The sequence below is a fragment of the Osmia bicornis genome, chromosome 2 (assembly GCF_907164935.1).
Source record: "Osmia bicornis bicornis chromosome 2, iOsmBic2.1, whole genome shotgun sequence".
NCBI classification, from domain to species: Eukaryota; Metazoa; Arthropoda; class Insecta; order Hymenoptera; family Megachilidae; genus Osmia; species Osmia bicornis.
Window position 1 is genome coordinate 3808543 of NC_060217.1, and position 16335 is coordinate 3824877.

A 16335-nucleotide genomic window follows, 5' to 3' on the forward strand; every position below is an offset into this window, starting at 1 on the left:
GAAAGAAGAGGAAATATCGTGTCAGAAGGGGGTGGAATGTTTGCCTGGTCGGGAAACGGGTCAAAACAGCGGTAAAAGACGATAAAAATTGGGGCATCGCAGCACGGATGGCCTCTCGACGCCAGGTGTACGATGAACCCGGAGGGTCGCCTTCTCTTTCGCGAACAGAAAGACATTGGAAGGGTGAGCTTTCCCTCGGGATAAAGAGGGTGTTAAGATCTGCGGGGTATGAGTTGTTGTGACGGCGAACCTACACTACAGTTCAAAAGTATTTCATCATACATCTGATGGAACAAACACTTGTTTCTACTAATTAAAAGAATGTAATTAGATCCTAAATCCTCTATTCAGCGGCAATTTGATAGAAATATCTTTTACGCCATTTTCTCATTTCTCAAGTAGACGTGTAAGTAATCAAATACTTTTGAAGGATAGTGTATGTACTTGGAAGCCTTCGACTCATGCCGATGCTCATTTATCATCCCGGTTTCTCTTCCTGCTTTTTTCTTTCCTCCTTCACCCCCTGCGCCTTTTACGCCCACCCTTCCGTGATTCGTAGCGTCCGAAACACGCTCGCGGGGATCGAGTTCCACGGGGAATCGCCGAGGAATCGCCGAGGAATTTCTCGGCAGGAACTGTGTTACAGAACTCGTAATTCATTCTTTTTCCTTATCCCCCGTCGATGGAACCTTCTGTTCTCGACAACTTTTTCTTCGAACCGTTTACCGATTAAACGAAACTTTATTTATATAATTACTAAACATAAGATCGGTTCATTTTCAAATTAAATAATCTTGCAACTATGTAGATAAGCGAGATGTCAGAGGTGAAGAGTCATTGCTCTCGTTGCAACTTCGTTTTATTCATAATTATGAATGTCCGAGGTCAGACGTCGCATCTTGGTTTTAATAAGGCGTAAAGCGAAAAGAAGTTTAACATAATCGGCCGTCAGGATCGTAATAGGACGGGCCGGTCGAGGTGAGAGACGATATTGTTGGCAGGGTCGCTAGTGACCGATCGACTTCGTGGATCGCATATTATTTGCGCTCGACAGGCTATCATCGAGCGGAACAACAATTTTCTCGTTTAATCGCGGCTCATCACGAGATGCGGTCTGCCTACGCACGGCTGTCCGTGAAAGTCACGATAATAGCTGTCGGTGACTCACTTAAGGTCAGCTCGGAAAGTGGCACGATAAAAGTCGAGAAAACGACTTGATGAAAAACCCTCCCTACCCGAAATCGTCTTTACGAAATCTAACCAAAGGTGTTACACGTTTCCTCGGATACTGTCGAAAACACGAGACACGCGTTCGCCTGCGATCCAAGACGTCTTCCAGATAAACGCGTTCCATCTAAATACGTTCTTATCAGCCTGGACGGCCGGCTGTCCGATTCCCTGTCAACATCGATCTGCATTCTTCCCTTATCACAGCTTTCTCTCTTTTTCTCTCCGCCGTTTTTTCGATAAAAAGAAAGAAGCAGAAGAAGAGAAAAGAGGACAATCCGAGGTAGAAGGAAGATGAAAGAAGATAGTTCCAGAGAAGAAGATACGACGAACGATCGATTCAGCGATATCGTATTAACAACCCTCTTCCTGGAAATTGTCTTAAATTATAAAATTATAATATTCAGCATCTTCTCGGAAGAAAATATCGACAGGGAAATATGTTTATGAGTGGAGAAACTAATCGATTCGTTTTAATTGTCAGAAACGAGAGTTTATCGCGGTTGTAAGAGGAGAAGAAGGAGAGGGAAAAGAAAAAAGAGAGGTGTCCCGGGACGGTATCGTCGGCAAACAACACGTTTGTTTCTAAACGAGCCGGGAGTTCGATACGCGATTATTATGACCCGCGACGAGCCTTGAACTTGCCCTACGATAAGCGAGCTGCTTACCAGCTACCGCCGTCAAACGTGCCTGTTTATTGCATGCACAGAGCTCTTGCACACCGCACACACTTGCCTTCGCGACTTTGCCATTAAATTGACTCGCGTCATCGTACAATGACCCCGTGCATTCGCGTTTTCGAAACGAGCTCCTCGACCGACGTCGACCTCGCTCGATCGCCAAAGCTATCGTAGGACCGAGTTAACATTTTAAGAACGTTACACTTAAGTTTACCTTCATTTTTTTTACCCTGTTATCGATGCAAATTTTATTTCGTAAACTTTCTGCAGCAACAATTTGATAAAAAATTGCTACTATGCCACTATCGTAATCAATGCTAATTACTGTACTAATTACATCACCCTCCGTAAATAAAATATTCAATAGAAATACTGATATCCGTTCACCCCTTATGTCCAACATTTTCTTTATCAAATTTCCTGGAAGTATGATCCATAAATGAAAACGTAGGGTACAATCAATCCTTAAAACAAAAGGAAACGAAGACTAATTGTTCTATTGTAGATTTGCGTACAGTTCCTATCCGTTACTAGGAAAAGCAAGCCGAGTAACCGAACATCCCAGCCAGCCAGTCAACCCACCAACCCCCTATTCAATGTCGCTACAATAATAAACCACCTCGGTTATCTGTATTTCTGTATTTCCCTCTGGGATTCTCGGCACATTCAGGCATCGGGGCCAAGTTCAGCCTGTATCTATATATACGCGCCATTCTACACGCGGCCCGGCCGTATCGGTGTTTATCCTACCCTACCAGCCTGCTCTATCCACCACCCTTCGCCCTTCCCTTTTCGCGCGTGTACCCTGATGCACCTGGATTTTCACGAATTTGGACCAACGTTACGTGACCTGTCGCTCGTGCGACGAATCCGTTTTCCCGCCTTTTTCACGAGATTTCCTTTCCGCGAAAATTGCTTCAGTTACGCAAGGATTAATCGAAAGGACGCTGACCTTTTCAAGCTAACGATAAAGATAAAAGTCGTGGACACTTACCTTTTTCTCGGTGAGTTTCTCGCATCGCCTCATCTTGCAGATCTGGTGGCTCTTGTCGTTCCGGCACGGCGCGCAGTCCCCGCAGTTGTCCTTCCGTTGGCAGCCGATGCACTCGCCGCACCTTTTGCGCTTCTTCTTGGCCGGCTTGTCGCTGAGGCTACTGTCGCCGTCGGCGTCAGCTATGCCGCCGCCCAGGTGATGAGGTCCCCTGTTCGCGGTGGACGAGACCGCGGCTACCTGGCCGGAACTCTCGACGTTGCCAGCCCCGGCGCTGTCCTCGGACTCCATCGAGCCGGCACGTATTTTTCTGCGCTCCTTCTTCCTGCCGTCGATGCCGATCGGCCTGGAGGTAGGCGACGAGTCTAACACCGTGGACATAGGGTTTTGGAAGTTGGCGTGATGCAATTGCGGGTATTCTGGCTTGACCACAGTCAGCACCGTGTGGTGCGGGTGACCAGGCGGCGGTGGTGGAAATGCTTGTACGGGACTGGAGCCTAACAATTGTATATGCCTCTCGTCTAGTAGCTGCTGTTGAAGGGCAGGCACCTCTCTGGCTTGTACCGGCGCCGGCACCAACGGATATCCCACGCTGCCTCTGTGAGGATGGGGCGCTGGAAGCGGTGTACCGAGGGTATGGAAACTCGGCAGACCGACAGCGGAGGTGACCGGTGGAGAGTGCGATATCGAGGCTGGTGACAATGGGGTGAGCGCGGTCAATTGGGGCTCGGCTTCGCTCGGTGCCGTGAATTGACTCGCGAAGCTTGGCAGACCTTCGCCAGGCGGTCCACCTCCACCGGCTGCGTTCTTCGACTCCCAAGGCCTGTACTGGCTGGCGAGCACAACCTCGCCACGAGAATCGATCAATCGACCGGTCAGTCCCTCGTAGTAGTCCCAGGAGGACGTCAGTCCCAGTCCAACGTCCTGGGGATGAAGGGTAGTCAGTGTCGTCGAGCTGTCCATCGCGTTGTCCCCGGCGAAGCTGCTGAACGGTGGTAGGTGACGCGCCGGATCACCTGGACCGACCGAGCTCGGCGAGGTCGCTACCGCCGCCGGAGGGCTACCTGCTACCCTCTCGGTGGCGACGACCTCCTTCGTGACCTCGGCGCTCATCTTCCTCGCCACGTCATCTCGACTCGAGCCCCCTGCTCGCAGGAGGTCGCGTTACCCTTCACGATTCTTTTTTCTTATGTGTCCTCTGGATAAACGGATCGACGGTTAACGACGAATCTTGTAACCTTCCAACCTTCCACCACTTCCTCTTCGTCCGTTGCCACTTCCACCTTCCACTTGCACTGCCACTTCTCTTCGTCCTCTACGATCGTGACTGGATACTCGTTATCGGGATTATCCGCGCTGCTCGACGCGTGCTGTTCGACACCCTGACATCTGGCAGAACGAGACGAGTCCTTCTTGCCTTCCAAACGTTTTCTTCCCTTCAAGTAAATGCCTTGATGCAGAAACGCGTTCGAATTCTTCTTTCGTTTCGTTCCGCTTTCGGTTTCTCTCCTCTTCCTTCGATTTGTACGTGTGTGTATAGCTGTAGGTGTACGATTGTGTGATTGTTTATTTTATCTCAATTTTTGTCTTCTTCTTTCGAAATTTAGAGCTTCGTTCCTCTTTCGCTCTCACTCTCTCTCGTTCATCTTCTCACTTTCACGTGCTTTTTTACTCGCTCTCTCTCTCTCTCTCTCTTTCTCTTTCTCTCTCTCTCGTTCTCGCACACTGGCTTCTCTACCTCTCTCTATAACTCTATTTCTGTCGTTTGTACTCAACAGGTTTAGGCTACGAACTGAAGTAGATCGGTTTCTCTGGGAGTAATTATATGCGAGTCCCCTTTTCTGGATATATAGGGCGGCCTGCGTTCTCCGTCTGTCTTTCGCTTTGGATGGGACTCCTTCCTTAATTAGATACTCGCTCGCGTTCTCTCGTTCTCTCGCTCTCTCACTTTCTTTCTGCCTCTCTCTCTCTCTGTAGTAGGTGCGTCCGTTTGTTTAAAAAAATGAAAACTTTACTCTTACTTTACTTTATTACTCGCTTATTACATAAAACTTCCTTATAGCTTAGAAAACTTTGCCGGTTCGGCTATTCCCACTTAATTAATCTGTTCGCGAAGAGATTGGGCGGGCTTGCTCGCTCGCTCGCTTCCTCGCTGGTTACCAAGTGTATATCGTTAGCTTGCTGAGTGATTAGTAGAAAAAAGAAATGGTAGATTCTTTGGTTTACGGTTTTTTTTTATCCTTCTTTTTCCTTTTCTTCGCGCAATATTTTTTATACTCTTCTTCCCTTTTTGTCTTCGTGTCTCCCTTCCTACTTTTTGTTATTATAATCGTCTTACTTTGTTTACCTTTCCTTTGATTTGGCACTGGCGGACTTTATCTTTTTTTTCTTCTTCTTATTTTTCTTTTTGTTTCAGATATACTTTGTACACTAATTAGATTACTATAGCTCTTAATGTTTTGTCTTCCTCTGAACCTAAGCTCTTTCGAATATTTTTCTTCCTCTTTTTCTTGTTTTTTATGCTTTTTTATTTATTTTTTTTTTTTATCTTTACGTCGATATAAACACACTAATTACTTCTTTCGCGCTTCGTAAGAAAATAGAAATCACTTGAGGTTAATGTGGCTTGTTAGAAGGCGATTGATTTGTACGATCTGGAACAGAAAAACCACATTTTTATGTTAGAAATGTGCGATATATTAATGAAATATAATTCTTATCTTACAGTCATACAATCGCACTCTTATCTAAAATCTTTGTCTTATTTAAATCCAATTTCCACCCCCTCTGAAACATCAACATAATATTTGCACCGAGTTTTTAAGGTTTTCAAATCAAGTAAAAAGAATTTTAATAAATCATAAAGATCTATACCGGATCAAAGAAGAGTAGTCGCGGGTTAGAGAGAAGAAAAAAAAAGAAAAGCATCCCCAGGTAGAAAAGGCCGATGACGAGGCTCGTTCAGTCCTCCCCTTTCACCGTGGTCACGTGAGGCGATCGTAAGCTAGAACGTGACACGCGACTACGTGGGAACGTGTCATAGACGTTACCATAACGTGACCATCGCTAAAGCCAAGGTTACTATTACGTTCGGCGTGTCTGCACACCTACTCGCTCGCTTTGATATCCGCGAATGTTATACTCTAGTCCCCGGACGGTTCATTCACGTTGCTTAGACCTATGACGATGGCTACGAGCTTTTCGCGTTTCTCCTTTCATCGTTCGCTAACTCGTTTTAACGCCTTCGCAGTCGCCGTTCTCTACACTTCTATTTATAAAACCAAGGGATACTTATTGCTTTCTGCTTTAATTTTAATACATTTCAAATTATAATATATACATGAAAATTTTTATTTTATTATCAATGTTTTTCCCTGGAGAATCCCAGCGTCCGAGAAAATTCTTAAAATTTCCCAATGATTAATTCAGCCCTTTGAAACACCTTTTAATCCATCAGATTGCAAAATTCTATTTATTCGAAAGAGGTTCCAAGCCATCGCCGAAAAGCATAGCGACGTTGGTCCTCCGTGAGATATCGACCGCCATTTAACCTCCCTCTCATCCCTTCATGGTCTCTTTCCCGCTGGTTGGCGATGATGGTACATAGTACTACACGGTATACTCTGAACTCCATCATGTAACACGTAGATTTGCACACGCGTGTTGGCCACACAGAGATGCACGCTGACAGCAGCTTTTGCATCGCTGGTGGATGCACATAATGGCTGGTGTACATAGAGAGAACGATAATTCTCTTTCTCTCTCTTGGCCGCTTTTCCAACGACCCGCCGCAAAACTCTCTCTCTAATAGCTTTACAGCTGTGGCCGTCGGGAGCTTTCGCTATCGTTGGAAACTTGCACTGTCGTTCGTCGTGCACTTTCGCTTGCCACGTGGCGAATCAACCCTTTCGGGTTACCGATGACCCGTTCGAATACGCATCATGGAATTTAATCAATTACTTTCTTTTTATTATTATATTCATACCACTGATACAGGATTAATGGTACTATGGGCTTAAAAATGTTAAGAACGTGTTGAGGAGTAACTCATTATTTGTTAAAATTATTGCTCACGACGGTCATTGATGACCCCCGCATAGGTCATTCAACTTAATAAGTATCACAAATGTATAATACGAAAGAAACGCTTTCAACAATGATGGTTGATAAAGTTATGTTGTCGTTATTAATCTTTCAACAGAAAAACCCTTGTGGTAAATCTTACCTCATGCACGCAAAGATTCTCTTTGCATCAAGTTGTCAAAAGGAAGTCTGTACTAAAAGTAGATAAATTCTACAAAATTTTTCACTCGACAGGGGACAAATACAAATTGTACCAGTTGGATCGAATGCTCCTGAACGAGGCTCCAGCGTTTCAAAAATAACAACACTCGGAGTGAAAGAAGAAAAAGACTTAGCCAAGAGAATTCTGAAACGAACTACAAGACACATCCTCTACGATTCTCTGAATGTCGTACATCGAAACGCGTTGAAAATCAATACCAAAAAGAAGATAAACATCGAGGATTCTCATAGGAAAAGCACGAAAGCGGCGTAAATTCAGCTTCCAGTTGAAACTCACGAGATTTTAGCCGATGACGAAACATCTGCACAAGGAGACCACAGGCGATTGAACTTTCCTGGCTATCCATAAATCTAGTCTAGACTGAATACCGCGAACTTTAATCTTTAAAGGTCGCGAAACTCGCTTCGTTGCTCTCTGATAGCGTGTACCGAGTTCGAGGCTCGATCGCGTTCCCTTCGAGAGTTGGATGGATATCGGTATCCAACCATCGCGGAAAGATGCTCCAAGGAAACTGGCAATTTGTAACGCGGTCATACGTTCGATCTGACCGTATATAAATTGTTGGACCAGCTTGGAAACGGAGCTTCAGTCGATCCAACAACTCGTATTCGGCATTCGTCTCGCGCAGAGCTGACGAGAAACTTTTCTACTTTTTCGAGATGTTTTATCGCTCCGTGCATCGTTACGGCACAGATATACATTGAACTAGGTATTTTTGCTCTAGGTAATCTTCAAATTTAAGTTTTCATCAGAATTGTATTCAATGCTACTTTATTCTTGAATTATTTTCTAAGTCAAGCGAACGTAGAACTAGCCGCCGACGTATCAGCTAGAGGAATCTAATAAACGTTCTTTCGAAACCTCGCTTACAAATCGAATCGAACTCTTTCGAAACTCAGTTGCAAGTCGAATCGAAACTCTTTCGAGTTAGAATTTGATTTCCAGAGCAACCAGCATATTTTAATGTTAATCTCTACTGGATCCGAAAACTGTCTGTAAACTCTATACTGTGTAGGCTCTTATAAATTCCTAAATGTTCATCAAACATGAAGACTTGTAACTTCTAAAATATTATTTTAAAAAAATATAAAAAAATGATAAAAACAACGGGTGTTTTGGAGTGAAAATTGATTTGAATGGGAGGATCGATAGCCCCGCGTAGCGGAAGAGACGGAACGAAAGACGAAACGATGACGAGACGAAAATTTTGGAAAGGCTAGAAGTGTGCGTCGAGACGCGTCGCGTCGGAAAGAGGAGAACAGCTGGCGCCTGGTCGAGTTGCACTTTCGTCGAATCGACCGTAGGCCCGCTTTGTAAGCGCGTACAAAAATTCAATAGCGCGCGCTGCTCGACGTCGCGAGCGTAGCGACACCGAGCGATATATCCCGTCGTCGGCACGCAGGACGCGGCTTCCCAGAAGCGTGTACAAACCAGCTGGCCAACAGAAAGAGATCGGAGATTCCGCGCGCTTGGAATTAATATTAGACGGCGACGAGTGCGCGCCATCGAAAAAACCAAGCTAACGAAACCTGCGTGTGCTCGTTGCCCTTTGTGCCGAGTGGAATATTCGAGAACTTCTCGCGATATACGCGACCGATTTCCATGATCGAAGTCTCGGCCGGTTCTACATCGAGAAATGCATCAAACATGTAGAATGCAATTCTTTGATATTCAGCTACCATTTGGAGAAAACCGGCTCCGAAGTAGACCGATTCAAGAAACGGAGTAGATGAAATATTCTTGAATTGTGAATGGTATACATTGTTGCCGAGCTAAGATCGAAGTCTCAGATGATTCTACAGCGACGAATGTATGAAAAATGTAGAATACAATCTTTCAGTAAACAGCTTCCATTTTAAGAAAAATAATTTTCAAGTAAAGTGCGACCGCTGCAACGGTAGGCCATGCTGCATTGAAAAGTGCATCAGAAACGAATGCACCGCTCCGAAACGAATAGGTACAAAGTAGGCTAACATACCCACTGTATTAAAACATCATGAAGCTATTTACAAAATATTCAGTGAGATTATATAAGATAATCACAAACATGTAAACATCGTGTCCGATTAAAATAACAATTGTAATATCATACTAAATAAGAGTATAGGTTTGAAATCAAATCAGACCGAAGACACCTTATTCCTTTTTAACCCTTAAGTGGCGGTGGCCAGGTCACTTGTAATCCAAACTGAAAATTCTTCTCCAAATACACAAATTTCACAATTCTCTGATGAATGTTAAAAAATTGTTCACATTACACCCCCTATATTTAGCGAAGAATAATTGCTCGTCTGGTCGTGTCTGTGTTTCTTTTTTATGAGAAACGACGTCGCGGAATTCTGCGCGTCTCGTTTCGTTATTATCGTGAGCCCGTATCGAGCAGTATACACTGGGCTGGCTCGAACTCCTTTGTTTCACTCGGGTTTAGCGTCGCGCCGCGTTATCGTGACGCGGGCGAATTTCGTGTCGACGCTTTTGCACGCGGTTTCGCGGTAACCGGCCAGCCGACCGACCGTTCGTTCCTCGTGGCCCTTTGCTCCCTTTCCAATACGCGACTACCTTGAACAGAAGCAGTCTTGGGAATTGGCGTAAACCGGGTACACGAAAAGGCTATCCTCGATACAAAACCGTTTAGTGTTCGGCAAAGTTAGGAGGGCATTTTCGTATCTCGGTTTTGTATGTCTCTCATACTTTTATTTATAAAATAAACCCTCCATTTTTGGCGGGAAAATCTCGGGATACCCTGTTTAAATTGATATAGAGGATTGGTACACTGGAAGAAAGGTATACCAGCCGCTCCAAAACTTCTGAATCCGGCCATCGTCCGTCACGGAAGCGGACGCAACGGAACCGGTGAAAAATCGGCACGATTCGGCAGGGGGTAATTATTATTCGGTCCCGGTACAGCTTATCTCCGTTTCCGCAGGCATAAATCCACGATAAGGTCTGTTTTTCGCGACGGTGCAGGCTGCGCGCTAATTCCGGCATTACAGCGAAGCAAAAATGGCGGTGCCGGCGCTGGTCGGCCTGCACCCCGTTCGCTAGCCCGAAAAAAGGAAACGCGAAGAAAAAAGAGCTCTCCTCGCGGCGGCTCCGAGCAAAAAAGCTCCGGGTACACTTTCGCCGACCTCGTGGTGGCGAGCGCGCGCACCCGCGCCCGCTCGACTCTCGCGACAAAGGCTGCTTGATTCAAGGTCCCACGCACACGCACACACCGATAGGTCCGTACACATGCGCTCACGAATGCACGCGCTCGTCCGAGCGCATGCCGCCAACCGCGTGTCGACCCGACGCGGTGCCCTGCCACTAGAAACTTGGAGTACTACTACCTCGAAGATGAACCAGCTTGGAATACGCAAAAATAGGTGATGATTTAGTCGATTGTTGAATTGGGAATTCGAATTAAATTTTAGTTTTGGGAGCGAGGAGTTGCGTCTCTGAACCGACTAGACAGAAGCGCTACTACTCCGAACCGACGCGACGAGACTAAAGAAGCATTACTCCAAACCTATGAGACTGAAAGTATTCGATTCGAATGGCTAAATATCAACAAAGTTGAATCTACGAGGCCATACATCGGCAAACCCAATTTGCAGAGAATTTATAGGCACAGGTCGATTGGGTTCGAGCATAAATCCTGGGCCCAGGTTGAACATTAACGTCGCGCAAAGTCTCGATAACGTTCGCGCGGTAAGATCGAACTTGGGGGAAGTTTATCTGGATCTGTAGGACGATAAATATTGTCTGTATGCGAGTAGGTCGTGGACATCGACGTAGACTCGACTGCAAACGAAGGAATTGGGAAGGAAGAGCTACGATACGATGGATAACTCAGTGTAGAAAAGAGGATTGTCGAAGGAAAAATCGGGCATAGTGAAACAGTATTTACTCCCGCGTTAAGTAGCAATAAATAGCGAAGAAAGAGACCGTGATAACTGACGTCATCCACTTACTCGAGTCATAACAATACTGTTTTTGTAGTAGCGATTACTAGCATCGTCCGGAATATGTATATAACTTATTCATCCGCTGAAAGCTGCATCTATGCATACTACGCCATTGATAACCTCTCTTTGATGCGAGTGCATTCGTTGTGCCGAGAGGTGCACCGTTACATGCAGCACGCACCGTTGCACCACCGATTATCGATCCATGCGATTCGTCAACAGCGGGCCGTAGGTTCGCGTCGAGGGGTACCGTTTCGACCCTAAATTTTTCTTCCCCCTGGTTGTCGCTTCACCGCGACACCGCGCGGTCAATAGAGGCGGAACGGGCGAAAATGCGCGGGTATCGTCGCGAAGGTGGACATGGTTCCCAGGAACGACCGGGTCACTTGTTGCTGGCGTGCACCGGCGTCGAAATCGCTTGGACGTGACGCGTTCGGGCGCTTTTACGGCACTGGCTACGGTGTTCGGCAGCGGCACTGATTCGCGAGCGGCCGCGTGTGTACGTGGAACAAGCAAACGTGCGCTCGTACGCGAGTATGCACGGCGTCGTAAACGTCGTAAAACGGAGCACAGCTGGTGTTGTACCAACGTGTACCAACACTGCCACTCGTATAATGCACATGCACGCACGTGCGCGAGTACCGACCAACACGTACGCGCGCATGCGTCCGTGCACTTTCACGCTATATACCGCAAAGTGTACGACGTGAGGACGTAACTCGGCTCGCGCGTACCGGTCGATCACACAGGAACGGCATGCTACGAAACGGAATAAAGAGTGCACGAGTACGAGTACACGAGTATGAGCACGGGGGAACGAGGGCAGCGGCGACGTTCACGAAGAGACACGTATCGAAAACCGGCGCGTCGCGACGGCCAGCGGTGCTAGCCATCCTCGTGTAGAGAGGTGCGTAACGGTCCGTCGAGGTGCAGGCCGTCGTGGTGGGGGTTACCGGGGGCGGTCGCACTGTTAAACCCACCCACACAAGCACATGATATCGGAAATGATATAAAATTGCGTCGAGCGCGCCGCTGATATTTAAATTGGTTCGCTAAACCACGGATTAATGCGCGCAACGACGTCCGACAGCCCACGCAGAGGAGCGGGCATCGAAAAAAGGGCGCATCAGAAAGGGAAAAAAATAAATGTACACGCGTGCAGCCCGGCCCAATCGGAGCGGATCGTTGCTAACGTGAGCGTCGATACCTGTTTCTACGTTGGACAGGTGTTTGCCACGGCAAGTACGGCTGCGAGCGCCGTATATTTTCTTTCTTTATCAACGTCGCTCAAAACTCTGTGCATCTACTTTGCCTTTTCTCTCTACTTCCCGTGTACAATCACGTGAAAGTATCCTCGTAGACTTTGCCAAACGCGTCGAACTTTCTTACAATGTTATCGCGCGTATTGCGAAATCGAACTAGCCGGGTTTGGGCGGGAATCAAAGTACAACCGCGATCTAATACAGTCTCACCGGGGAACCAAGAAAACGTAAGAGAAACGAAATAGATTACCGGCTCTAATAGAGATTCCGTATCGTGAACCGGCTAATAATACACTTATCAATGGCTGTGCAAGAAAAATACCCGATAAAAGAGTTCTCTATTTTGTACGACCAACGAGCAAAACAACCGATCGTTTCTCGAACGTTCGGCCGCGAATTAAGGCTGGCGTTTCACAATGATCGCCTAGGAGTTTGTTGGAAACGATTCGCGGCCAACTTCGCTGGCAACCCTTTGCCGGCCAACAAGCGTACGATTCCGACAGCCTATGAACGAAGGACAGGGGAATGCCGGACTGCTGGAGGAAAGGAGAAAGAAATATCGTCTAGAAAGAGGAGAGAGAGAGAAAAAGAAAGAAATCCGTGGAACGGGCAAAAGGGATACTCTGTGCGTGCCCGTAAATCTCTTGGCGCCCGTTGTTCTCGCGGTCCACGACGTTAGTTCCTTGTCCATTCCGATCCGTTCCGCCGTTCCGTGAAGCGAGTAGGCCGAAATTCGCCCCCTCCCCTTCCCTCCGCGAACCCCTCGCTCTCACTCCCCTGTAGCGCGGCTCGCCGACACAAAAAAGAAGGAACACCCACAGGAAAGGGAACCGAGGAAAAAAGGACGAAGACAGGAATAGAATGAGAGGGAAAGAGAGAGAAAGAAGAATTGATCGTATTCGCGACGGCGAAACGGAGCTTCGGCTACTTTGCATGTTTCTGTCGTTGGAAACGCGGCGTTAATTTCCATTTATCCCCGATTATTCGTCCAACGAGTACGGATCGAAAAAAGGATGACTCGTAATTTCGACGAACGGTTATCGTTGTAACGATATGTAACACACGGATCGTAGAAATCGGTCGTTCCTTCCAGTACCGGCTAATTCGGCGAGCCGTTAAATCGACCCTTAACGACCCCGAAGTTGATCGCGTGTGTACTCGACGATTATTATCACATAAACTGCAAATTGCACGTTATTACCGGGTCGCGTTTTTCTCTGTACCCATACGCGTCTATACATCAGGGTCAAATTGTTCGTGGTTTATCCTCGCGATGGTACTCGAAGCCGTGGCCACACGATATCCCACTTCCGATGACACTGGTAGTTAGAGCGACGTTGTTGATGAATTTCGAGGGGAAACGATCGAAATTTCTCCGTAGCGTGTGTCGGCGCCACGCGGCTATCGATGCACCTCTACTCCAAATTTCGAAACACACGCATGTATGACGGGAACACATGTAGGTGGAGCGCGATCGTGACACGCAATTTGAACGTTTGAAAAATCGTGTTTCGTTTCTTTTTTATTTCCTTTCCGTTACTTTGCGTATACTCGTTCACCACAGACGACCGACACCAAAAACTCTACACCTTTGACGAACGAACGCCACACCGTATAGTCGATAATGCTGTTTACCAAAGCGCCGTTTGTTCTCGGCCAGGCTTGGTTAGGTTCACGCGCAATCGAGGCGAAAAAGAAAATAAAAAGGATCTTTTACGTACATAGATTGTACGGGGTGTACGTATGCATATCTCTGCGCGTATTATATAGAAGAGAATGAAGTGTTAAGAACCTGTTTCCCATACACTACGCGTGCTATCGACGAAGCGTTTGAGCCGAGCCTCGAAAACACCGGGAATCTCGAAGGGATGCACTTTGGCCCGTCACTCGTCTCACGACGACACAACGCGTTTTTGTCTAACGCACCGCGCGAGACTCGTAAAACATTCGTAGCACGATGCGTGCACGCCGTGCTCGAGGACACTACCGTGCATCGCCGCCGGCTAGCACAGGAGGCGTTGACGGCAATGGTAGTGGTGGCAGCGGTGGTAGTGGTGCTGCTGGTGGTGGTGGCGGTCGCGACGGTGGTGGTGGTGGTGGATGAGATGGTGGTGGCGGTGGTGGTGGTGGTGGTGGTGGTGGTGCTGACGGTGGCGATGGTGATGGTGGTGGTGAGATTGTGGTAGAGGTGGTGCTGATGGCGATGGCGGTGGTGACGATCGGCGGACGTAGCAAAGAGACCAGGACGACGGAAGCGTGTCGCGGGTGCGAACTTCCGCATGGTCGTTTTCAGGGAGAAGGGGATTTACGTCGGATTCTCGCTACGCTCTTTCGTACAACCGTACCGTTTACAAATACGTGTCGTGACTGACGATGTGCGTGTTCAACTCAAAGTAAACCCCCTGTACCAATGTCAACAGTAACATAACGAGCGACGATAATAGAGAAACGTGGAATCAATTGGAACGTAATTTTTTACCGAACGAATTCGTATTGTCCGCGCATCGGTAAATCTACGGAAACGTTAGCTAGCTTGTGCACTTACCCTTCTCCTCGGTTTCTTCAGTTGGACGAGCTGTTTCTCACTCTCTCTCTCTCTCTCTCACACTCTCTTTCTCGACCGGCACACGCTCCAACTCTGTCTTTCTTATGATGCTTCTCTTCCTCCGGTGCTCTCTCGCTCTCTTTCTTGTTTTCTCTTTCCCTCTCCGTTCTCCTAGTAGTCGACGAGTAGCAGCAGCAGCAGCAGCCGCGCAAGCAAGGGAGAAAGAAGTAGAAAGAGAGGGAGAGAGAGAGGGACAGAGGAGAGAAGGAAAGATAGAGAGGGAGAGCGAAATGAAAGCGAGAGTGATCCTCCGTGCTCTCTCCCTCTTGCTGTACACTCCACCCGTCCGGTCGCCCTGTCGCCGTCGCTGCCGTTGCCGTTGCCGTTGCTGTTGTCGCTGTCGGTGTCGTTGCCGCAGCTACTGCCACTACTGTTGCCGTTCTTCTACCCTACCGACGTTACATTCCAAATTTTTCTTCGATCGGTCACCGTTACGTCGACGACAGGGACACCAAAGAGACGAACGTTCATCCACGATCACCGGTGGTAACGACACGAGGCGAAAGAACTTTGCTCGCGTGAACCGTTTGACACTGTTTTTAGTAACTCTCTTCCTGCTCCTCGTATCGTGTCCCTTCGATATCCTTTCACTACGAGCTTTCGCTCTTTTTCCCCACTGTTTCTCCGTTTCGTATCACCGTACGTATACATATACTCCGATCACTACGTCGTTCCTTTTTCTCGACAACACTAGCCCCCGAATCGATCACGAAATGGACATACACGTGTGTACGAGAGCCGTTAGAAGCGTGTCCGTTTCGCTGTTCCGTTCATTCCTGTGCACCGGTCACGAACTGTCGCGCGTCGATGTGGAATCACCTAAAGCCGGCGTCGTATTTTTTAAATATTCCTGCTCCAAACTCACGTACTCTCACATCCACGCACTCGCACTTCCACACTTCGTATTCGTACTTCTCTCTCTCTTGCTTGCGCCCTTTCTCTCTCCGACTTACTCCGGCTTTCGTTTTCTCTCGCGCTCCCCGTTGTGTTCATTCGTTCAAACTTGCTACTCGTCCACACTGTATCTCCTAGTAAGTAAACACAGAGACTACGCGTCGACGTACCGACCCGAGACGTCGACCGGCTCGTCGATCGCATCAAAACACTGTACCTTTGGTTCGGCGAACTTCCCCGTGGTGAGTGTGCTCGCCGCGCGGTGACTGTATGCTCCAAGAGTATTCTTTGTCCGTTCGGAGTCGCAGCTGCCCGCGTTTCGGCCGTCGGTCGCTATTCGGCTATGTTCGGCAATTCTCGGGTGTCATCCCGTTCGTCATGGCGGGAACCCAGGATATAGCCAGGACCATTGGTGGAAAGGGA

At 47.6% G+C, this 16335-nt stretch overlaps 1 protein-coding gene across 4 annotated transcripts in view; it reads right to left on the reverse strand.

Moving 5' to 3' along the window:
• The window catches only part of LOC114879355 (DNA N6-methyl adenine demethylase-like), an 84976-nt gene extending 68997 nt beyond the window's left edge, over window positions 1-15979 (reverse strand). Inside the window, exons 1-2 of one of the 4 annotated variants that reach the window (XM_029194195.2) lie at window positions 14959-15979; window positions 2902-5552 (exon numbers count right to left, since the gene is read on the reverse strand). In XM_029194195.2, the coding sequence (XP_029050028.1) occupies window positions 2902-4011 (1110 nt within the window). In that variant the 5' untranslated portion in view covers window positions 4012-5552; window positions 14959-15979. Of the gene's footprint in view, window positions 1-2901; window positions 5553-11157; window positions 11362-14205; window positions 14385-14958 lie in introns of those variants that run through there. The other 3 variants (XM_029194223.2, XM_029194205.2, XM_029194214.2) reach the window with 3 other exon arrangements.
• Between the last annotated feature and the right edge of the window lie 356 nt (window positions 15980-16335).